This window comes from Budorcas taxicolor, chromosome 4 (genome assembly GCF_023091745.1).
Source record: "Budorcas taxicolor isolate Tak-1 chromosome 4, Takin1.1, whole genome shotgun sequence".
Taxonomy (NCBI): domain Eukaryota; kingdom Metazoa; phylum Chordata; class Mammalia; order Artiodactyla; family Bovidae; genus Budorcas; species Budorcas taxicolor.
In genome coordinates this window covers 99472903-99497955 of record NC_068913.1, presented here as the reverse complement: position 1 = coordinate 99497955, position 25053 = coordinate 99472903, and the positions used below count along the sequence as shown (strand labels likewise).

At 40.7% G+C, this 25053-nt stretch overlaps 1 protein-coding gene across 1 annotated transcript in view; it reads right to left on the bottom strand.

Annotated features, from left to right (window-relative positions):
* The window catches only part of EXOC4 (exocyst complex component 4), an 816823-nt gene that overhangs the window by 110203 nt on the left and 681567 nt on the right, over positions 1-25053 (bottom strand). Inside the window, exon 14 of the mRNA XM_052638352.1 lies at positions 13623-13801. Within this exon, the coding sequence (XP_052494312.1) occupies positions 13623-13801 (179 nt within the window). The remainder of the gene's footprint in view (positions 1-13622; positions 13802-25053) is intronic.

Here is a 25053-nt window from a genome sequence, read left to right as displayed (position 1 = left end):
CCAATCCATGATATTACCGTATTTTCATCAAATATTTCCCTGTTGGAGACAAATTTCGGCCTTCTCAAAGAAACAGCCATGTAACGATGAGTAGATACTCAGAACTCCAAAATTATTTGAAACACCCACAGCCCTAGCCCTCTGTAGCTTCACAACTGATAACCACCTCCTTGCCGAGGGAGGTAGGAGGCTGTTTTCTAATCAGTACTCAGCCCAGGACAACGGACTCTACAGATGACCAGCTAATTGACAGGAGGGAACTGTAGTTGATGCTGACATTGTTTCCAACAGCACTGGAACCCTGTCTTCATAGTTTCAAAGAACACAAAGGACAGATGTTAACAGGGTTTTAAAAGCACCCGTAAGACTTGAGATACAGAAAAGTCTGAAGGGGTAGGAAAAAGTGAAGACCCTGTACCTGGGGAGCAGTACAATGAGTGAGCGCCCCAGTGATAGGATTGACAGCCGTAACCCCAAGAAGCCCGTACTGAGTTCCCATGGTGTGTGACATACTAGGAACTCCAAGTTTATCCTCTCATGTAGTGGTTGCACCAACCCAATGAGGATCCAGCATCATATCTATTTTACAAGTAAGGAGACCAATTTAGTTCAGAAAGGCTAAATAATCTCCCTTTGGTGATACATTAACTTGTCTCATTTGTCCCCAGGTGTGCTTGACTTCAAAGTCAAGTATATACTATATATATACCTGTTAGACTAAGGGCGGAGAAGGCACTGGCACCCCACTCCAGTACTCTTGCCTTGGACGGAGGAGCCTGGTGGGCTGCAGTCCATGGGGTCACTAAAAGTCGGACACAACTGAGTGACTTCACTTTCACTTTTCCCTTTCATGCATTGGAGAAGGCAATGGCAACCCACTCCAGTGTTCTTGCCTAGAGAATCCCAGGGACGGGGGAGCCTGGTGGGCTGCCGTCTATGGGGTCGCAGAGTCGGACACGACTGAAGCGACTTAGCAGCAGCAGCAGCAGCCTAAGGGAGACAGTCTGTGAATTAGAAGAGAGAGGTTGAGAGGGAAGCAAACAACCACTATCTAGGAGCCATGTGAGGGTATTCAATGAGAAGAAAGGGAAAAAAATGAGTAGACACGTTTAAAAAGGGGACTTAACTCCTGCATATCAGTACTTAAGATGCAGTAAGAAGAAAGGAATAGGGGAACCCCACGGGTCAGAATGAAGCCTGGATGATGTCATCCCTAACAGTGCAGAGTACATCACTGTGGAGAAGGAGTTGGGAGGGGCCACGTGTTCTTCCTTATAAAGTGAAAGAATTACCAGCATCTCCATTGTTTGTAACAACATGGTCTCAGAAAACTCCTAACATGATGTGAACACCCTCAGCACAGGGACTTTGCACACAATTCTTTCTTCATTAAAATAAATTTCAATCAACTTTTAAGGAACAATAGAATACAATTAAGACTGAAAATCAACAAAGCTGAATCATCATAAAATCATTGTTTAGCGTTTCTATTCCTGCAAAACATAAGATGATTGGCTTAGAAACTGGTAAAACATAGACCAAGTATATTGGGCATGTCCCAAGTATACTGGGAGTATATTTGGACAATTCCAAATATTTCAAGGCTTACACAAAAGTAGAAGTTGTATCAATTATTAATAGACAAGATCAAAACAAATTCTGAATTGGGCAGAAGGTGGCAAACTCCTGAACAGGTATACGTCCAGTGTTAGTGTAATCTTTCCAGTAAACAGTATACTCACGAACCGAGACAATGACAATGAATTTGGAAGTTGTCACCGGAAGAGGAAGAGGAATGATGAAACCACAGAATGAGAGCTGGCTGAAGAAAATGACAGCTAATGAGACCAAAAAATGATTATGGCAGAGAAAGCCCAACCTCAAAAAGACGATTTGAGAAACTAAATGTGTAGAGGTCAGCTAAGCAACTGTTGAGGAGGAGCTGGTCTGATAACAGTCTACAAATATTTGAAACTTGTAAATACCGAAGCAGGAGAGAAATTACCATGCACGGAGTTTTAATTAAAAATAATCAGATGAAATCATGACAGGAAAACTCTGGCTTAATGATTTGACAAAAGCGAAGCTGAAGCAGGACAATGTCCCACGAGATCTTGGCTAGGGACATTTTTATTCTCATTTGTGTCAAGGCAGAAAACCAAACAGCAAGGGGAGGAGGAGCCTGGATTTTATCTTTTGTTTGCCATTAAGGCAGAAAAAGCCCATGATAGCAAGCTCTATTCATATTCAATTCCTATTCCATCTCCTAGAAAATGTTAAATCATAGCAGCGCACAAAGACCCCCTGGTTTGCCACAAAACCATGTGTTTGACGGATGGGGGTGTACAGACACTTGGACCTTGTCCATTTTCATTTTCAATGATATAATTCACTTGTAAACACTTCCACATTCATTCAATTGGTTTGGCAATCACAGCCTTTTGTGTTAAGAGAGACACTGATTCCTGTGCCCTTCTCATTTAACTGATTTGAAGAAGGGAAGAGGAAGATGTCTATCTTTAATCAGGTGTGGGGAAACAGTTGGGCTAACTAGGGACTGCTGAGCAGAAGTGGGCAGCTGTCCTGCCTCTGTATGACACTCTTAGCCCGGTGTTCTTGTCTAAAAAGGGAAGTCGTGCTAACCCCAAACTCTTGAGACTAGACCTGGCAAAGTAACTATAGAGTATTTCCCAAATAGAAGAGCTACTCAAAGAAGAAATTTTGGAGGAATTTCAGGTCAAAAATCAGTGGCTCTCCACCTTGGCTATTTGTTGAAGTTGCCTGAGTGTATCTGAGTGTGTTAGTTGCTCAGTTCAGTTCAGTCACTCAGTCGTGTCCTTGACTGCAGCACATCAGGCCTACCTGTCCATCACCAACTCCCAGAGTCTGCTCAAACTCATGTCCATTGTGTCAGTGATGCCATCCAACTATCTCATCCTCTGTCATGCCCTTCTCCTCCTGCCTTCAATCTTTCCCAACATCAGGGTCTTTTCAAATGAGTCAGCTCTTCGCATCAGGTGGCCAAAGTATTGGGAGTTTTGGCTTCAACATCAGTCCTTCCAATGAACACGCAGGACTGATCTCCTTTAGGAGGGACTAGTTGGATCTCCTGCAGTCCAAGGGACTCTCAAGAGTTTTGTCCAACACCACAGTTCAAAAGCATCAATTCTTCAGCACTCAGTCGTGTGCAAATTTTTGTGACCCCATGGACTGTAGCCCACCAGACTCCTCTGTCTATGGGATTCTCCAGGCAAGCATATTGGAGTGGGTTGCCATTTCCTTCTCCAGGGGATCTTTCCAACCCAGGGATTGAACCTGGGTCTCCTGCACTGCACGCAGATTGTTTTACCATCTGAGCCACCAGGGAAGCCAAAATTGCCTGAGATGATGGTTAAAAGCTTGGTACTCTGAGCATGTCCCCCAGAGAATGTGACTGGCAACTCTATAAGTCATCCTAATATAAGTCAAGGTTGAGAAGCAATCCTTTACAACAGTGGTTCTCAATTCCTGATTTGAATGGTTTAAGGAGGAAACTCCAATACTTTGGCCACCTCATGCGAAGAGTTGACTCATTGGAAAAGACTCTGATGCTGGGAGGGACTGGGGGCAGGAGGAGAAGGGGACGACAGAGGATGAGATGGCTGGATGGCATCACTGACTCGATGGACGTGAGTCTGAGTGAACTCCGGGAGTTGGTGATGGACAGGGAGGCCTGGCGTGCTGCGATTCATGGGGTCACAAAGAGTTGGACACGACTGAGCGACTGAACTGAGGCCACATTTTGGCACAAATTAAATGAAAATCTGGAGTGGGGCCCAGCATCAGTACTTTTTTGGGGGAAAGAGGCGATGTTGCATTTTGACAACCTTTTAAATTTCTTTTTTAATTGGAGGCTAATTGCTTTACAATGTTGTGTTGATGAGTATTTTTAAAAACTCTCCAACTGACTACAATTGACATGCAGCTAACTTTGAGAACTGCCACTCTAAAAGGACATTTTTCAGGAAATAACTTTCACTTCCAGATGAGTTTTGAGTCAACAATACATATTAGAAGTACCTAATGTAAATGAGCTAAAATAAAGCTATTTTTGGTGAAGAAAAATTCAGAGAGCACTTTAATCTCAGCATGGCCTAGTCCGAAATTAATATGATTGTACACATTTACTACAGATTGTTTAGTACACATGGCAACTAAGAAGTAGTTACAGACCCTAACTGAGTGGCTCAGAGGAGGAAAAAACATCTTCTGTATAAAGGTTTTCAGATCCACAGGATTATAATCTATCAACTGCATAACTGCTTAAGGTGGACAACTATTTTTTTAAGCAAGCTATTCAACTTGTCCAAACATTGGCCTTATAATAGATGCATTCATCATGTTAAAAAAAAAATTGTGTCACTAGAAAGATAGACAAAAGCAATTTTTGGTGGGAAAGTGGAAAGTCAATCTAGAATTCAGAAGGAGCAGTCTAGAGGGGACTATATGAATTGGAGGCATAAAAATCAATCCTAGAACATCACCAGCGATAAGTCACACTGATAGAAGTTTTCCTTGATAGATGTGATGAGAATGGTTTTATCTTTGTGCTTTTCCTTCCCAAACCTACAAGCCCAATGTAATCATGAAAAGAGATTAGACAAATCCATATTGAAGGACATTCTGCAAAAAATCTGACCAGTATTCCTCTAAACTGCCAAGATCATCAAAAACAAGGAAAGACTAAGAAACTGTCATAGTCTAAAGAGATTATGATTATATGTATTATGACACCCTAGATGAGATCCTGGAACAGAAAAAGGCCTTTAGATAAAAAAATAAGGTAATATGAATATAGACCTTAATGAATGATAATGGATTAATATTGGTTTATCAGTTGTGCCAAATTTAAGATGCTAACAATTAGGAAAACTGGGTATGAAATACACAGGAAATCTGTACTGTCTTTGCAAGTAAAATCTAAAAATATTCTAAATTAAAATTTCTCTTAAAAATAAATCTCTGAAGTCCCACAATGGATATATTAGCATTCATCAGTGAATTAAAGTGTGGAATCACTGGGCTGGCCAAAAAGTTCCTTTGGGATTTTCTATAGCACCTTATGGAAAAATTCTAATGAGCTTTTTGGCCAACACGATACATTAGTAGCTGAAATCTTTTGAGAATCATGAAGGAAGTATAATGATTGGAGAGCAGTCAGGTTTGATACAAGCAAAAAGGAAGCCATAGTCATTTCATAATGGTTGGCCTGACTATTTCTAAAGATAATCAAATCAAGTAACAAAATAACCAAATTGCAACAGAAGTCATCTGACAGTGTGCAGATCTGCCAATATTATGAAACTGTACACCTGCAACAAGAAAATGTATGTCCTGTCTTGTGCCTGATTATGCTGGGAGAAATAGAGAGACTCTGAACAAATTATATAAATAGAGCAGTAAAGTCCTGTAAGATGCTCTGGGGTGAGAGAATTCCATCAATAAAGAAGTCTGGGAAACACTGCCCTGTCGTAATTACTCCATTAACATATTTTTTTTAAAGAATTTTTTTAGACTGTTTAAAAAAGTCTTTATTGAATTGGTTACTATGTTGCTTCTGTATTATGCTTTGGATTTTGGGCATGGAGTATGTAGGATCTTAGCCTCTGACCAGGGACTGAACTTGCACTCTCTGCACTGGAAGGTAATGTCTTACCTACTGAACCCAGGGAAGCCCCTCGTTAACATACTAAGATTTGAACAGTTTCACTGTATGCAGGAACTATATTTAACGTTCTTTACTGTTTCTCCAGTGTATTTGGTCACTAAACTCTCTTGCCTATAACATCAACAGAAACGTTTTAGAAAATGCTAGGCCTAAGACATACTTCTCTGTCAGGAGATTTGGAGGCTGGACAACTGAAGTATTTATCGATGTCTTGATATAACTAAGAGGACACTTCAAGTAAGTTTCAGACAGCCAGCTGTATGGACTGGCATTATTTTAGATCTTCATCAACAGTGACCTAAGTGATGAGCTATGACATGATCTAACAGAACTTTCTGTGATGATGGAAATGTTCTGTAACTGCCATGTTCACTACAGTAGTCACTGAATATATGAAATGTGGCTAGTATATCCAAGCCAATGAACTATATGTTTTAGTTAATCCTAATTAATTTCAATATAAATAACTACACAAGATTAGTTATAGGGCAGTACAGTAGCTAGAATATATTGTGTAACACTATTTCAAATCTTAAAAGATGATGCTATTAAAGTGTTGCACTCAACATGCCAGCAAATGTAGAAAACTCGGCAGTGGCCACAGGACTGGAAAAGGTCAGTATTCATTCCAATCCCAAAGAAAGGCAATTCCAAAGAATGTTCAAACTACTGCAAAATTGCACTCATCTCACACGTTAGCAAAGCAATGCTCAAAATTCTCCAAGCCAGGCTTCAATAGTACATGAACCAAGAACTTCCAGATATTCAACCTGGATTTAGAAAAGGCAGAGGAACCAGAGATCAAATTGACAACATCCATTGGATCATCTAAAAAGCAAGAGAGTTCCAGAAAAACATCTACTTCTGCTTTATTGACTATGCTAAAGCCTTTGACTGTGTGGACCACAATAAACTGTGGAAAATTCTTAAAGAGATGGGACCATCTTACCTGCCTCCTGAGAAATCTGTATGCAGGTCAGGAAGCAACAGTTAGAACTGGACATGGAATAATGGACTGGTTCCAAATTGGGAAAGGAGTATGTCAAGGCTGCATATTGTCACCCTGCTTATTTAACATATACAGAGTACATCATGAGAAATGCTGGGCTGGATGAAGCACGAGCTGGAATCAAGATTGCGAGGAGAAATATCAATAAACTCAGATATGTAGATGACACCACCCTAATGGCAGAAAGAGAAGATGAACTAAAGAGCCTCTTGATGAAAAGAAGAGCAAAGTGAAAAAGCTGACTTAAAACTCAACTTTCAAAAAACTAAGATCAAGGCATCTGGTCTCATCACTTCATGGCAAATAGAAGGGGAAACAATGGAAACAGTGACAGACTTTATTTTCTTGGGCTCCAAAGTCAGTGCAGATGGTGACTGCAGCCATAAAATTAAAAGATGCTTGCTCCTTGGAAGAAAAGCTATGACCAACCTAGGTAGCATAATAAAAAGCAGAGACATTACTTTGCCAACAAAGGTTTGTCTAGTCAAAGCTATGGTTTTTCCAGTAGTCAAGTATGCATGAGACGGACTCATCCAAGAGAGATGGACTATAAGGAAAGCTGAGCGCCAAAGAACTGATGCTTTTGAAATGTGGTATTGGAGAAGACTCATGAGAGTCCCTCGGACTGCAGGGAGATCCAACCAGTCCATCATAAAAGAAATCAGTCCTGAATATTCATTGGAAGGATTGATACTGAAGCTGAAACTCCAATACTTTGGCCACCTGATTAGAAGAACCAACTCATTGGAAAAGACCCTGATGCTGGGAAAGATTGAAGGTAGGAGGAGAAGAGGATGACAGAGGATGCGATGGTTGGATGGCATCACTGACTTGGTGGACATGAGTTTGAGCAGGAAGTTGGTGATGGACAGGGAAGCCTGGCGTGCTGCAGCCCGTGAGGTCACAAGGAGTCAGACATGATTGAGCAACTGAACTGAACTGAACATAATAACAAGACAGGCAGAGTTTCTCACTTAGAAAATACTTGTAGAACAATTAAAAAGAGGGAGAAAAACTATTTTATTATAACTAGGATAAAATTCAGAAAGGGGTACATACAATAGCCAACATATTTAAAGCACAGAAAGTCTGGTTACATAAAAGACAATGATGATCAGAAATGATGACAAGCTAACTATAGGCATTTAACTGCTTTCATTAAAAAAAAAAAAAAAAAAAAAGGTGACCTTCCTGGTGGTTTAGGAGGAATATGGTATGAAGTGCTATCACTTCTAGTGCTTAACCTTGGTCATGGTCAAGACAATGATGTGGCAGAAAGTTAAACTGGCAATTTGAGGACTTGTTTCCATTGGAGTTCAGGTATAGAGATGTGCAGAGTGATCATTCTGAAGCCTTAATTTCCTTATGTGCAAAACATTTGAGTTAGACGAGATGATTTCCAAGATCCCTAGTTATAGTTCCATTCTAAGAAAGAAGTATTATTGGCACCCTTCTGTGTCACTGTGGCAATATTCAACAATAACCAAGAGATGGATGAAATATAAATACCCTCTGAGAGATGCTTGGATAAAGAAAATGCAGTATATCCATACAACAGAATATTATTCAGCCATTAAAAAAAAAAGGAAATTCGGCCATGTGCTATAATATGGATACACTTTGAGGACACTGTGAAATGAGCCGGTCACAAAAATACAAACACTGTATAATTCCACTTTTATTGTTGTTGTTTAGTCACTAAGTCACGTCACACTCTGGCAACTCCATGGACTGTAGCCCATCAGGCTTCTTTGTCCATGGGATTTCCCAGGCAAGAATACTAACACTGGAGTGGATTGCCGTTTCCTTCTCTAGGGGATCTTCCCGACCCAGGGGTTGAACATTCGTCTCCTGCACTGGCAGGCGGATTCTTAACCACTGAGCCTCCAGGGAAGCCCCCTCCACTTATATGCGGGCATCTAAAGTAGTCACCCTTGGGACTTTCCTGATGGTCTGGTGGTTAAGACTCTGGGCGTCTCCTGCAGGGGGTGTGGGTTTGATCCCTGGTTGGTGAACTAAGATCCTACATGTCACGCAGTTGCAAACAAAAAAAAAAAGTTGAATTAAAAAAAATTAGAAAAAAAGTAGTCAAACTCATAGAAATAGAAAATAGAAACTCATAGAAATAGAAGTAGAAAGTAGAATAGAAAATAGAAATAGAAATAGAAGTAGAAAGTAGACTCAGGGGTAAGGGGAGAGGGGGAAATAGAGTGTTGTTGAGGAGTACAGAGTTTCAGTTATGTGAGACGGAAAAGTTTCAGAAACCTGATGTGTGGTGATAAACACACAGTGAACAAAACTCTACTTATCTGTAACTTAAAAACGGTTAAGATGGTGTATTTGATGTTACATATTTCTTAACACAATTGAAAAAAACAGTATAATTGCATAGCTAGTACTATAATTCATGAACCAATTCTGGGAAACAAAGTTATGAGATTTATTTGACCCTGTGGTTTCTCAAAAAAAAAAACAAGATTATGGTATGACTTTTTATTATCCACGTACGTGGGCACAACAAGAACCACAGTCATGGGAGTTGAGGGAGCCAGAGCAAGATAAACCTGGGGTCGAAGGAACTTGCAGTATCAGCCGAATTCAGAAAGGCTAACTGTTAAACCACCATCTGAGAGACTGATCTGGGCTCCTAATGCTGCCAGGGGCCTGAGTCCAGCTTGGTTGTTCTGGACTGAGAGACTGGCAGCCTCAGGCCAAAAGTCTTTAAATCCAGGGATGGGCAGGTAGAGGCCAGGGAAATGTTTTCAGGCACATTATTTTGTAGAAAAAATATTCAACATTTAATTTCTGAGGCATAGGACTGAAGAAAGAGGTTTAGACTGAAGCAAAGGGAGGTTAATAAAAGCTAGATGACCTCCTCAATGGTAAGGTTACATAAAGAGCAGAATATATAATCAAGGAAGTTGCAGATTCTCTAATCCTGGAGATTTTTACAGAATCCAAGAAGGGAAGAAGGGACCCCCGAGGAAGCAAGGCAGTGAAAATAAGCCCTGGAGCCCCCCTCAAGTTCTCTGTACTCTATTTTTAAAAGCAACACCTCCTTAAAACAGGGATAAAATACAAAAGAAAATCATTAGTGTTCCAATTGAATGCACTTTAACAATTTCTATGTAGGTCACATTTTGCTGAGAATTTTCTTAAAGTTAATTTCAGACCTTTTATTTAGTATTCTTACAAACAGCAGCTATTACAGAGGACAGATAGTCTGTGCCTTTACTACAAAGTTGAAACTCTGATCAATGAGGGGAGATATCTATAAATCTAGATCCTGAATGTCTAACACTAAATATGGTCCTGCTCAACTTCCTTGCACTGAAAGCATATTTGCTAAAAACAGATCCTAAACATAGAGGTTCTAGAAGTGGGAATGGGAGACGGAGCCATGGGTAGGGGGATAGTTAGAAACCAAGGCGCATACAAGGGGAAACTGAGAGACCCACGAGCGGAGGCCAAGTTAGGTCAATTCAAGTCTTCTCTAGGACGGCTTCAGGAGCGCTTAGTAAAAATGCTCTTTTTGTCTGGGATCAAATAATCTTGGGGATGCTGGTGGCCAAGAATGTTACCATATGAAAAGGTCTTCCCTGAGATGAAATAAAGGAATACAGCAAAAATAAAGAACGGGGGAGAGAGAAGGCAGGCGCATAAACAAGTCTGTTCAGCCACATCTGAAGTCTTTGATTTACTGGTTTTATAAATCAAATAATTTTTTTGGTCCTTTAATTGGGCTGTGACTGTCACCGGGCTTCCCAGGTGGCTCAGTAGGAAAGAATCTGCCTGCAGTGCAGAAGATGCAGGAAACGTGGGTTTGATCCCTGGGTCGGGAAGATGCCCTGGAGGAGGGAATGGCAATCCACTCCAGTCTTCTTGCCTGGGAAATCCCACGGACAGAGGATCCTGGTGGGCTACGGTCCATGGGGTCACAAAAAGTCGGACACGACTGAAGTAACAGCACTCAACACAAAGAAGTTTAAGTAGAATAAGTTGAAGGAAGACTGAGCAGAAGAATACTGGCAGAAATGGAGCAGGAACAAAGGACTGTGGAAGGATGAAAAAGGAGCAGTGTCTTTGGTGCAGTTAGGATCTACATGAGGTAGGGAGACTCTCCTAAGTGTAAGGAAAACAGAAGGGTGTGGATGCAAATACGAAAAGAGATGGAAAAACTATCTTTGAAAAAAGGGTCAACTCTTATTTCCTGGGCACATGGCCAGCCATGCTCTGCCATTCTCCTCTACTTGAAATGTTTCATAAAGACATGAAATATTTCAAGTGGAGGAGAATCCTGTTGTAATATCTAAAGAGATTTTTTTTTTTTTACTATGAAAATAATTTTCTGCAAACTTTCTCCAGGTACCTTAATTATAATAAGGCACAGTATTATCATCCAAAATAGTTGAACAGATGTGGACAAAAAATAAACTTCTATACTTCTTTTCTTGACTTCCCCCCATCCTGAGTCTCTGGAAGTGCTAGACAAAAGGCTGGCATTTTCTTCATGCTATCGAGTCTCCAGACTTGGCAATACTTTTGTTGAGGTAATCATGTGGTTCATTTTTCAAAAAAATATAAAGAGCTGTCCCTGATTCCCTTTCTAAAGTCACACTGACATGGAACAATCAAAGTAACCCATTATCAGAGAACCCCCTGCTTTGTTCAAATTATAAACAGCAATGGGCATCTCTGCTGGGAATTCGAAGACTAGGCGAGTGTGGGTGAGCGAGGCATGCTGCTAACAGAATAAACCAGGCTTGCTTGATGCCTTGTTTTAACAAAGACAACATAACTAGTGATTACAGTTCACTTGGTTTTTGCGCTGATCGTCAAAATGCTGACAGTCACTTAAATCACTCACTGGGTGGAATAATCACCCTGAAAGGAACCGAGAGGGTACAACTTATATTATAAAATGGAACTGAGCATACGAGAGGTATCAACGGGCGTGGTATGAGAGATCTTTGTCAGAAAACCAGAGATAATAGAAGGCATGAATTAGACATCAACTGTACTGGGGACTCTTAGTGACACGAACACAACAGTGAAATGGTGCAATTACAGAGTTGAGCATAACTCTGAGAGCATGTCTTTCCCTTTTTGAGAGCAGTCGAAGCCAGGCTGGCCCGTGTGGATCACTCAGTGGCTTGCTATAGAGGCTGTGTCCTGTTTTGCCTTGTGGAACCCTTTTAGAATAGAAATCTGGAGTGCTGTGCTGCCAAATAAGAGACTGCATTATTAAATATTAGACTTGGATGACCCGCCAAACGAGAGGACTCCTTCCAGTCATCGCTCACACACCAGCCCAAGCAGCCCTACGTTTCAAGAGTCAAAGGAACCTGGGGCAGGAAGCATCTGGTTCCTTTTCAGAGCTGTTTATTTTGCAAGGAGCAAAAGGGAAAGTCAGCTCCTCCCTGGCTTTTTGTTGTTGGTGGTGGTGGTGGAGTGAGGTGAGTCTGGGAGATAAAATGGCTAATTTTAACTACTACCTGTGACAGGTTCCCTGATCCGAAGGGGTCATAAAATTGAAAGCCTCTCAAGGGTATCTACTTAGGCAGAGTCTGCTCAGACTGATACTGCACCCAAGCTATCCACAGTAGATGAATATATTTCTAAGAGTAAACATGTACAATTTTATTATCAGCTAAAAGCAATATTTTATATAATAAAAGTATAAAAATAAAAGTATTATCAAAGAGTAGTATTTTAATGAGATTCCTAAAGCAGAATACCTAACATCAAAAGTCCCCTCCCTTCCATCCTTCTTCCTCACCATCTGTTGACCCCCAGGACAGCTACACAACCTGCGGGAGATCATAAGTAGTGAGCATTCAAAAGTCTCCTACACTCTGCCCGTGAGACTCATGTTTCAGGAAATAATTTACTCTAGTTTATTTCATCCACATCTTCTTCCTCTTGGGTCTGGAAATCATGGTTCATCAAGTAATAATAACTTTTCAAGAGACAGTGATAAAAAATAACTTTCTTTGAAGTTCACAGTCCAAATAATATAAGTTTTTCCTTTAATAATCTTCTAACAGTTCAGTCTAATATTAACTTCAGAGCTGATTTAGTTTCTTTCATGTTCTTGCTGTTATTTTGCTTTTTTCTATCCTGTTTTCTGTCCCTCCATTCATGCATTCAAATTTGCCATCTCCTTCATTCCTTCCACACTATCATTTTTTCTTTGCCTTTATTTTAACTGTTTAACACTTCTTAACTAATGCTTTTAAAAAGTATTTATGCTACACTTAATGAATAAATTGTGTCTCAAAGTTTTCAAATTATTTTGAAATAACTGATCATTGGTCCTTGATAGAAAAACAGGTTTCCTATTTTCACTCAGACCCTATCCCTTAATTCCCCTGAAATGTATAATGAGGTTATCTTTCAGCCATCTCTTATCTAGAATAACTGTTTTTCTCATTGTCTGTTTTCTAGCATCTTAACCATTTCTATTAATATAATTGTCTTTTTAGATAGTTTTCATTTCTTTTCTATCATTAAAATGAAAACATCAACCAAATACACAACTTTGAACTCCAAGACATAGTTTCTACCCTTGAGAAGTCATAAGGAGGACAAAATATACTGCTTTCTGTTCCTGAGACATGGTGTTTCAATCTTACATGATCCTGGGTTTCTAAGGTTTAATGTCAAGCTATGCTAACATGGACCTTTTTTGACTTCCCACGCCCCAGCACACAGAAGTCAAGATTTCTTTGTTTTACAGAACCACAAAGTACCAGAGGCTCAGCACAAGAAGAATCCCTGAACGGATCTTCTGACAACTTGGACACGTGCCCATATGGAGATGTGCAGACACTCTCTCATTGCAAATGAATGTACTCAGTCTAGTTTCTCAGCTGTCCCCACAAGATCCACCCCACCAATACTTACTCTGGGATGTAGAAAGACTGGAGAAAGCTGACTTTGTTCGGCCTGCTAACCATTCCAAGCTCTCGTGCATGTTGGCCAGGGCTTTGAGGTAGCTGACGTCACAGAGGATGTCTTGTGGAGGGATTAATTTATCACCCAGGTTCCCAATAAGAACTTCTGACTCCTTGCCAAATGCTGCCCTGCATAACAAATCAGAAGCACACTTTACTTACAGCCTGGAAAAGACAGAGGTGGCAAGACGTTCTGACGCTTGTCTAGCAAAGATAGTTGTTATCATCACTATCTTAGAGCACGCTATTTTTCCTACATTCTGTTTCGTCAGAACATTATCATATACATATGCTGGCATTATCATATGCATATACTTTCTCCTGTTGTAAGAGAAAGTTATTGGAAGAACGAAGACCCTGATGCTTGTACTCCAACCAGCGTGGGCCTGATTATACAGTGACAGTCCTTGAAGATGGCTTCAACACCTGCTCTTTGTAGGTTTTCCTCTTGCCTCTTCTGCTGTGGAAGTTGAATAATAGCTTAGGGTGTTAAGTATATACACGGTTTGAAGGTGATTATTGCCGGGGGCCAGCGTGAGGGACTCCGCCCATGGCAAAGGTCATGAGGAAGGAGGCTTGGCATACGCAAAGGCGTGATCAAGCCTCAGGAAACCCCTGTTCCCGAGCATCTGACCCCAAAACCAGAGTCTGTTTTATGCTCTCACCTACACCTCTGACTTTACGGGGGGCTCTCCCCCATAACCGTTTCTCTCGGAGAAGGAGTAAACGTGCAGCTCCAAGGCAATAAAAATTCCTGGGCGTGACAAGAGTGTTTCAGCTTACAGACTCCTCTGAAGGTTATCTAGCCCACCTGTATAGGTTCGTCTGGCCACATGTGATTGTTTACAGCCTCCCAATCTGAGAGGCACGAGATGTTTTAGACTTACTAAAGGCAAATTCTTTTGGGGAGTTAGAAATTATTAGTATAGTGGGTTGGTTAGGAATTATATTGGTGAAGGGTTTTTCATTTGTTGTGTCAATAATTGCTGCTAATTCCCTCCCCTGGGTGGGACAAGGATGTCTCAGGTCAAACCTCTCTGCTGACAGACTAGCTTGTGTGACAGGATTATCCATACTCCTGCCACATGATTGTTTACTACCTCTTAACCATAAATAGCACAGAGAGTTTTAGAGTATTTTGAGAGTCTTAATTAGCATAGGGCTTTTTCTTCTTGTTGAGTCAATGATTGCCGCCAGGCCTCCATATCCTTAGGCACCTGGGAATATATTAATCAATGTATTTGGAATATAGAAAAGGAAATATAGTAGTTTTTAAGGTTAGCAATACTAGACTTTTTGAGTTAATGAATTTTCTCTTTTGTAATAGATCACTGTACTTTGTTATAAATCACTGTGTCCTTGCTATGTAAAAATGTAACTTTATCACTATCTTAAGACTAAATAGATCTTAAGGGGAACATTGGTGAAAGGATTTTCATTTGTTGGGCTGATGTTTGCTGCTAAATCTCCATATTCCCTGCCCTTATAATGAATATAACTAGCATATAGGAGAAATAAGCATTAACCTTTAAGTATATAGGAGAAATAAGTATTAACCTTTAAGATTAATCATGTTAACCTTGGGTTAAATAAATTCCTTTCTTGATTGTAACTCACTACACTCTCACCCTACAGGAATGTAACTTTATTTGGAGGGTGGTGCCTGGTTTAAGAAAAAACACCCTTGGAAGAAATAAGTTTTTTGGTTATCAGAAAGAAAGGATCATAAAATGTCAGCAGGTCTCTCATGGCCATAAGATGATGTAATATCCCTAAGACCTTTTTTTTATACATTTATGTGAAGCACCTGATTTTGATAAAGGTCAGGACTGCTGACCCCCACGTGACTCTGTATTCATCCCTATATGTAACAAAAGGTATATAAGCAAACCCAAAAATAAAGAAATCGGATCAGTTTCCGGAAAGACTGATTCCCCCATGTCGCTTCTTTCTTGCTCCCGTTTTTCTGGCTGAATTCCCATCTGAAGCATGGATGCTATTCCACGTAATCCAAGTTATTCAGCCTCTTTTTCTCCACTAATCTTCCTACTACACTATCCGTTTCTAATCTCTCTCTATATCTGTAATTAAATATGTATTTTTCCAAGGACGCTGACTCCGTCACCACCTTCGAATCACCCTGGATCCACCGGGGCTGGACCCCGGCAATTATAATCTATGAAACGGCCATATTAACTTGGCAGCTAGAAAATGTTTTAAGCTGTTCAAAAGCAAAGAGGGTCCAATCTCCTTAAGAAAGCAGATTATAGTTGAAACGGAAGACAGGCCTCATTCATTAATTCATTTTGTGGTTGTTGCTCAGTTGTGTCCAACTCTTTGCAGCCCCATGGACTGCAGCACGCCAAGCTTCCCTGTCCTTCAACATCTCCCAGAGCTCGCTCAAACTCATCTCCCTTGAGTCAGTGATGCCATCCAACCATCTCGTCCTCTGTTATCCCCTTCTCCTCCTGCCTTCAGTCCTTCCCAGCATCGGGGTCTTTTCCAATGAGTAGGCTCTTCGCAGCAGGTGGTCCAAGTAATGGAGTTTCAGCGTCAGCATCAGTCCTTCCAATGAATATTCAGGGTTGATTTCCTTTAAGATTGACTGATTTGATCTCATTGCTTTCCAAGGGACTCTCAAGAATCTTCTCCTTGTTCTAAAAAGGACTGGAGGCAAGGAAGCTATAAAACATCAAGGCATTCACTATTTGGATAGAGAAACCAGTACAAATCAGTGAGGGATCCTTTAACTGGCTGGAAAATACAATCAAGCGCATTTTCCATACAGTCCAGTGTCTTCAAAAGGTTTCTGTGGTTTTCTTGTTGGGGGAGGGGATGGGTTGAAAAATCAAGTTACATGAGGTTAGAGAAGAATGATATTGGAAGTGACTCAGTCACTGTACAAAAGGAAGGATGGAGGCTCATATGGTTAAGTGTTTCACCTGCATGATACATAAAAACGAATCCATATTTCTTTCAAAAACATGGCTGAAATGATACAAGATGACTGAAGATGTTATGGAAAAAAAAATTTCTTTTGGGGAAAGGTACACACAGGTAAATAGAGATGATGAGAAGAACAGGTGCCTGGAGTTTTCTATAAGCCCCAAAGCATTTAAAACTCACAATACCTTAAGTGAACAGAAGCAAGAGCATTATTTTACAACAAACCAAAGTAAGTTTCAAGCAAGCAGTGATTATTAGCAGCTGACAATATGGTCAGAACCATGCTTACTTGACACAGGCATGTAGTGCCCAGCACTACAGGCGGGCGCCTACAGGCGGGCGCTCAGTGTTGAAAGAAGTAACTGCTCTGAATTAAATGCTTAATAAATTGTTATTAAATGTAACCAAAGAGTGGCTCATGATAAGACTTCTTGTTTCAAAGGAGGGTAACTTTTAAAAATTGATTTATTTGTAATTGAAGGGTAATTGCTTTATAGTATTGTGTTGGTTTCTGCCAAACATCAACACGAATCAGTCATAGGTGTACCTATGTCCTCTCCCTAAAAGAGGGCGACATTTTTTTAAGGAAAAGTCACAGTTGATTGAGTTGGGTAAGCAGTGGCTATGGAGGCAGTAACACTGCTGGGGACAGAGCATGGGAACTTTGGGTAGGCACACAAATGAAACGTAAGGGTCGTGTAATAGGTCTTGGTGGGACCCAAGAGTCTGAATTTCTAATAAGTTTCAGTCTCCTTACCTGGGAGACACACTTTCTTTGAATAATAAGGGCTACAGCACAGGTTTCTAAGTCTGGCAAACCTGGGTCTGAGTCCTCAAACTGCCACTCACTTATTGTGTGATGCTGCTTAACTGCCCTGAGCATTGTTAGCTAGGGCTAATAGTACCGACCTCATACGAAATAATGTAAGAAGCTGATGAAGTGATTTAAAGATCTTCACTGGGAAATTTTCCATTGTTACAAAGTAGAGCAAAGAATATATATAATCACCTCCCGTGTAGCCATTGCTCAGCTTCAATTACTAGCAACCCATGGTGGTTCCTGGTGGCTCTGATGGTAAAGTATCTGCCAGCAATGCAGGAGACCCCAGTTGGATTCCTGGGTTGGGAAGACCCCCTGGAGAAGGGAATGGCTACCCACTCTAGTATTCTTGCCTGAAGAATCCCATGGACAGAGGAGCCTGGCAGGCTACAGGCCATAGGATTGCAAAGAGTCAGACATGACTGAGTTACTAACACTCTCACTTTCACATGGTGAGTATTGTTTCATTTATTCAGATCTATTCTCCATCCCCCTTGGAATATTTTGAAGCAAATCATTCAGGTAATGTTAAATGCATAACACAGTGCATGGAACTGGATGAAAGCTAATATGTTGTAGTCCTTATTATTCTGAAGTCTGTTGAGATGACGGGTTTATTTACTGTCAACCCAGGACATGCTGTGATGAATAAACTTAAATAGATGAGTGACCAGAAGTAAATATATTAGATAGCTACGGCTAGTTTTACAAATGGAACCTTGTAACATTATAGCAAATGTTGCCATGTCTCAGAGTCCAGACTTCTCAGAATCTTGAAGAGGTAAGTCACTGTGACAGAAACCACCAACTGCCTACTAGATCTCCGGGCTGCCACACCTTCTCAGTCAAAGGATCTAGAGTGCTGCAGGAAGCAACATACCCAATATAAAATCAAAATAAACCAAACCAAAACCCTGCTCACTTTCCCAGCCTCTCTTGTGGATGTGGTGGTCAATGAGATGTAAATTGGAATCAGGAAATGGGCTTCTGAGAAAGTTCTTCCAAGCAGTCTTACTGGCAGGGATTTCTTTTGCCTCCCTCTTTCTAGAGTGCAGCCATGAGGAGTGAAGCCACAATAGCTCTTCTTGAAATAGCAGGTGACCTTGAGTATGCAAACCACCCTGGGAATAACGGAGCCAAAGGCAGGAGGATACAGAGGCACCAATGACATCATAGAACTGCCATGCGGCCCCAGATGATACATTTCTGGGCTTGGTGTTATAATAGGAGAGAAAATGAAACCTTATTTATCTAAGCCACTGCTACTGCAAGTTTCTGCTACTAGCAGTGAAATGTAATTTCAACTGACACAATTATCTAATTAGCATAAGTGATGTCATCTGCAGAAAACTTTCCCTGAATTTAGATATCCCTACAATTGAGTTACTGGGAAAGGCAAAACAATATCTCCTCCATGATTTGAGCTCAGCAGACAGTCATAATATCTTCCCCTTGGCTGTCACTCAGTCAAGTTGTAAATATTTACTTTTCTCAATCCGTCCTTATACATCAACTCTCTCAGTCCCTTAATCATCTTTGATAGATATAACACACAAAAAAATGCCTCTGAGCTGGGTGGTTAAAAAGCAACAGGGGAGGCAAACGGGCTTTGAAAAAATAGGCTTGGAGCCATTTTTATGCATGTAGGTGTAACCCTGGGTGGAAAGTGACAATCAAGACAAATGTATTTATGTAGCAGTCTAATCTGCTTATCTGGGGATCTCTGGGCTTAGGGCATGTCTGCTGTGCTGCTGCCAGCACTCGAGCCTATCCCATTCCCCTTTGGCTCACAGATTTGCTTAACTCCCTCCGACGGGAAAGTAACAGACGGAGAAAAATACAAACTGCCTCGTGCTGAATACATAGCAGACATCTCATTTGACAGGAATCCATAATCACCCCCTAACAACCTGGAGAGAGCACCACAACCATGACATGGAGAATCAATGACTGACAGCTAGAGCCATTTCACACGAAAAATCATACCTTCGAGGATTCGTGTGTGTCAAAGAGTTTGGTGGACGGTTTTTATGTGTTACAATAACCTTAAGGGGATGGCTCTAGCTGCTCAACTATAGATTTTTTTTTCCTAAACCCTCTAATTTATTAAATAAATTATGGCATATCCACACTAGGGAAAACTATGCAATCATTAGAAATTATTAATACATAGTAGAAAATACTTGGTACCACAGAAAAAAGCTTGATATTGCGTACTTTTGGCCATAACACGCAACTGAGCAAAACTGTTATAAAACTGTATGCATTGCATATATAAAAAGAACAGAATTACGTATCTATATGAACTGAAACAAGACTGGATATGTATCTATCTAAATGTTGCATAACTCGATTATGCTTCGTGCGTCTCTGTATTTTCTACACTTTCTCCAAAGGACACATTTACTTTATAATTAAAAATGAAAAACTGAAAACCCTACAAGTGAGAAGAAGCTTTCAAACGGATGCATCAAGCATTTTAGCCTGGAAAATTAGAGTATTTGGGTATTGCAGTTATTTGAGCCAAACTGGAGGCAAGTTTGGTTGGTCTCAAGGCTGGTTTGGACCGTGACTCCAGGCTTACTCAACCTGCAGTCAGCAGGGATCCTTTCCACACTAGGTAGGAATGTAATTTGGTGCAGCCACTGTGGAGAACAGTTTGCAGGTTCCTTAAAAAAAACAAACAAACAGACGTATCATATGATCTAGTAATCCCACACCTGGGAACATATCCAGACAAAACTCTATTTGTGTATTCGAAAAGATATACACACCCCAATGTTCATAGCAGTTGTATTTACAATAGCCAAGACATGTTAACAACCTAAGTGTCCACCAACAGTGGAATGGATGAAGAAGATGAGGCGTGTATATCTATATATGAATCTTACTCAGCCATAAAAAAGTAAAATAAAGCCATTTGCAGCAACATGGATGGCTCTGGAGATTATCATCCTGAGTAAGTCAGAAAGAAAAACATCATAAAATATCACTTATAAAAGTAATACAAATGAACTTATTTACATAACAGAGAGACACACAGACATAGAAAATAAACTTATGGTTACCAAAAGGGAAAGGGTGGTGGGGATAAATCAGGAATTTGGGATTAGCAGATACACACTACTGAATATAAAACAGATAAAGAAGGACCTACTGTATAGTACAGGGAACTACATTCAGTATCTTGAAATATATGATGGAAAAGAATCTAAGAACCATCTATATCTATACCTGAATCACTTTGCTGTACACCTGAAACATTGTTCATCAACTATACTTCAATTTTTAAAAAAATGTAAAAAAAAAAAAAAGATGGTGGTCAGTGTCTACCACAGAGGTCTCACTGTCGGGACGATTGCTTGCCAGCATCCGGGTCAGCAGTGTTTCCTCTTTCTAGATCTGAATTTTTATTTAGCCTTCATCTTCTGCTTATTATGAAAGCACATTATTTCATGAAGGGATTACATATGTTTACGTGAAATGGGCAGCAGAGTAAATCATTACCTGGAGAAGGTGAAGTAAGACGTGTTCAGTTATGGCCCAAAGATTATCTGGCCTACCCAGGAACAGACCTCAGAACCCAGCACTCATTGTTTCAGTCACTGAAACCCTATCTGAGAAGTCACTTCTAGCATCAGTAGGCCAACACACTCACACAGAAGCCTAAGAAACTGAAGGAAGAGTGTTAAACCTGTGAAGTTTTATTTTACCACACAATTATAATCTTTAAAGAGCCTGAATCTGACAAGAATTCATTTAAGAGAATTTTGCCGAGAGTGTAAAACCTGTTTAACTTAATCTTACCACACAATCATAATCTTTCAAGAGGTCTAGCTGACAAGAATTTGTTTAAGACAAGTTTGCCAAAGATGCCGCAAACTGTCTCCATTTAGTCATTAAGTAATTCTGTTTTCCTTCCCCTGAAATCTTAGGAAGGAAAAAAAAAGAAAGAGTACACTTTCAGCAGACTAAATGGTGCTTATGAGAGAAATAGCGCAAATAGTTTCAAAGTGATTTGCAGACTGAGGCTATAGTTGACCACATATCATATATGCTCAGACCCTCTCCACTCTCCAAGTCTTCTGTTAGTACCATTGCTTCCCTTTGCTGACTCTGCTGTAAGAATACTGCTCCCAGAAACAGGAAACACTGCCCAAAGCCCCCTGTGATCCAGAAGACAGTGAGGGGAAGACACAGCCGGGCTCAGATGGAGAAGCAGATCACCAGACTCCTTGTATCCCGGAGGGGGCGGTGCTGTACCCACACTGAGGGTGGAATTGCTTTCCTGACCTGAAATGTTTCTGGCACCACCATTATCAGGAGATTTACTCAAGCTCTTATTTGCAATCACCATATCCTATTCAACAGTGTTTCTGGCCAAGAAACTTCTTGGGTGAAAATGGCTGATGCAAGATTCATCTATGGTCCAGTTGGGAGACAACTTTTACAAGGCTGGAGTGCTGGAGTACTTTGACCTAGAAACCAATATATAGTGCTGTTCTATATTCCCCCAAGAAAATATGGATCTGGAAACCCAAGGGTTAGCAGTAGGAATGGTCCCTCTTCTCATTATTAAAACCATGCATGGAGGGTCTCTCACTGCTATCACAGCTTTGGGCTAAACTGGTCTAGAGGCACTCAGGAAGGAATGCTTCCACCAGGAAATACAACAATGACTAAATCACATGGGAAAGAGAGACTGCCATCTGGCTATTTCAGGTTTCTCACACTACTGAATCAACAGGTGGAGAAAGGGGTCACTTTGAGCCCTGGAAGGACTGACTGATCTCAGTTGCCAAGGGCAAACTGAGTTGCTTCTATGCAATAAAGGCAAGAGAGCACTACATCGGATTCACTGGAACCCCTTTTAGTATTTCCAGGGCCATAGTACCAATAGCTCCTGGTGACTCAGATGGTAAAGAATCTGCCTGCAATGCAGGAGGTCTGGGTTTGATCCCTGCGCCAGGAAGATTCCCTGGAAAAATACCCACTCCAGTATTCTTGCCTGGAGGGGCTACAGTCCATGGGGTTGCAAAGAGTCAGACATGACTGAGCAACGAAACAACAACATAAAACTTACCATTTAACCTTTTCTAGGTGTACAGTTTAACGGCATTAAGTACATTCACAGTGTTGTGCAACCAGTATCACTATTTCCAGAACTTTCCCATCCTCCCAAATAGAAACTCTGTACTCGTTAAAGGGGAACTTCCCATTCTCTCTTCCCATTCCCCCAGTCCCTGGTAACCACTATGCTACAGTTTACCTCTATGAATTTGCCTAGTCCAGGTACCTTAGATAAGTGGATTCATATATGTCCCTTTCAGTCTGGCTTACTTCACTCACCATAACATTTCAAACTTCACTCATGTTGTAGTATGTATCAGAACTTCATTCCTGTTTAAGGCTATGCCACATATTGTTTATCCTTTCATCTGGGGATGGACATCTGGATTGTTTCCAGCTTTTGGCTATTGTGACTAATGCTTCTATGAACATTGGTGCACAAGTATCTGTTTGAATCTCTGCTTTCAATTCCTTTGGGTATATGCAGAGAAACACAACTGCCGGATTCTGCGGTAATTCTATGTTTACTATTTTGAGCAACTATCATACTGCTTTCCAGAGTGGCTGCACCATTTTACATTTCCACCATCAATGCACAAGGCTTCCAACTTCTCCACATCCTCATCAAAATTTGCTATTTACTGTTTTAACTTTAAAATGATAGTCATCATAATGAATGTGAGGTTCATTACCAACTGTTTTACATGAGGAACTGGTGGCATTAAATTTTTTTTCTAGCTCAGAGATCACCACATGTAAGGACTCACTTCTGCCTTGACATAGGGGACTGCACAGATACTAGCTCTGAGGAGAATTCGATGATGCATGAGGCCAACTCACTTTTGTTGGGGAGAGGGGGGTTATGCCCTTATATGAGAATTGTTAACCTTGTATTAGGCAGAAATACCAAGTTTTAATAGATACAGAATAAAAAAAGGGGTGAACCCTGAAAGCCCTAGGCTTGTTTTCCCTAAGACCCATTCCTCACTTTTGCTCTGCTCTATATCTGGAGTTAGGGACTGACTCGCTGCAGGCTGGGTTCCAGGTTCTGACCACAGGGGACCCTGATGGGAAACTGAAGGCTAAAGGCAAAGGAGAATCCAGGGCTTTTCTGTTCTTTCCCTCCCTTCTGCCTCAGGTGATGTCTCGAGCAACAGACACATCTCCTTCTTGGTTCTAGCTTCTACCATGCTCCAATTCCTTTGACTAATCTGTGTTCCAGTAAAAACCTCTTCCCCTTGGCCCTCCACCTAAAGGGAGGCAGTGGCTTCTGTGAGAAGCAGCTCTATGGGTTCTCTTAATGTCCCATGTTCGACACTCAGATCCTCATTCTCCTATGAAACCAATTCCCTCCATTTAAATCCAACTTGAAGGAATTTAAGGGAATGTCATTGTTTAGCTGGTAAGTTGTGTCTGACTCTTTTGCAACACCATGGATTGTAATCTGCCAGGCTCCTCTATCCATGGGATTTCCCAGGAAAGAATACTGGGGTGGGTTGCCATTTCCTTCTCCAGTGGATCTTCTCGACTCAGGGCTCAAACTTGCATCTCCTGCATTGACAGCCAGATTCTTTACTACTGAACCACCAGGGAAGTCCAAGTTAAGGGAATTTTGTTGTTGTTCAGTAGCTCAGTCGTGTCTGACTCTTTGCAACCCCACGGACTGCAACATGCCAGGCTTCCCTGTCCTTCACCATTTCCCTGAGTTTCCTCAAACTCACGTCCATTGAGTCAGCAATACCATCCAACCATCTCATCTTCTGTCGTCCCCTTCTCCTCCAGCCTTCAATTTTTCCCAGCATTAGGGTCTTTTCTAATGAAGAGGGATTACTTGAAGGGATTTCTGTTTTCTAGGAAAGACCTTGACTTATACTGGACCTAGTAAGATGTCTGACCATATTCAAGGCAGCTGGAAGTTGGTTAAATTCTTTGGCATGGGATTAATTAGTTCTGTTGTATAGGTAGAGAAACTGAGAAATGTTAAGATAACCTGTAAAGATCACTCCACTATTATCTGTCAGAGCTTAAACTGATGAAGGCTATAAAAAGGTCAGGTCACCTACCTAAATTCCTAATAAAACCGAGTGATTCTTATGAGATGTGACAATGACACCTCCATCTATCACTCCTGCTTTTTACAACTGCTCAATCTTCAACACTTTCAAAACCTGTCTAATCTGTCTGTGTCAAAAATAATGGAGGTGGTAACCATTCTGAAGAGTTCTTTACTCAGGTCTTCAAAAACTGCCTTTCTAAAATGATCCTGGCTAAGCCCTCAAAAACAGGAAGGCATAAAACAGCTTAGTTATCGATTATAGCATTTTTTTTCTTCCTAGAAACTGCTAAAACTCATCACTAAGTCTATCCTTCAATGGTCTTCATCAGAGATGATCATGTGAGTAGCTATTTTTCATATTTAATAAGTAATTGCTCCTCTTCAGAAAAGTGTCTCCTCTTTCAGTAATCACAATCAGGGATTTTTTTCATTTGCTTTCTTTGTTTACTGTCTGTCCATGATTTAGAAACTTGCAATACTCTTGATACA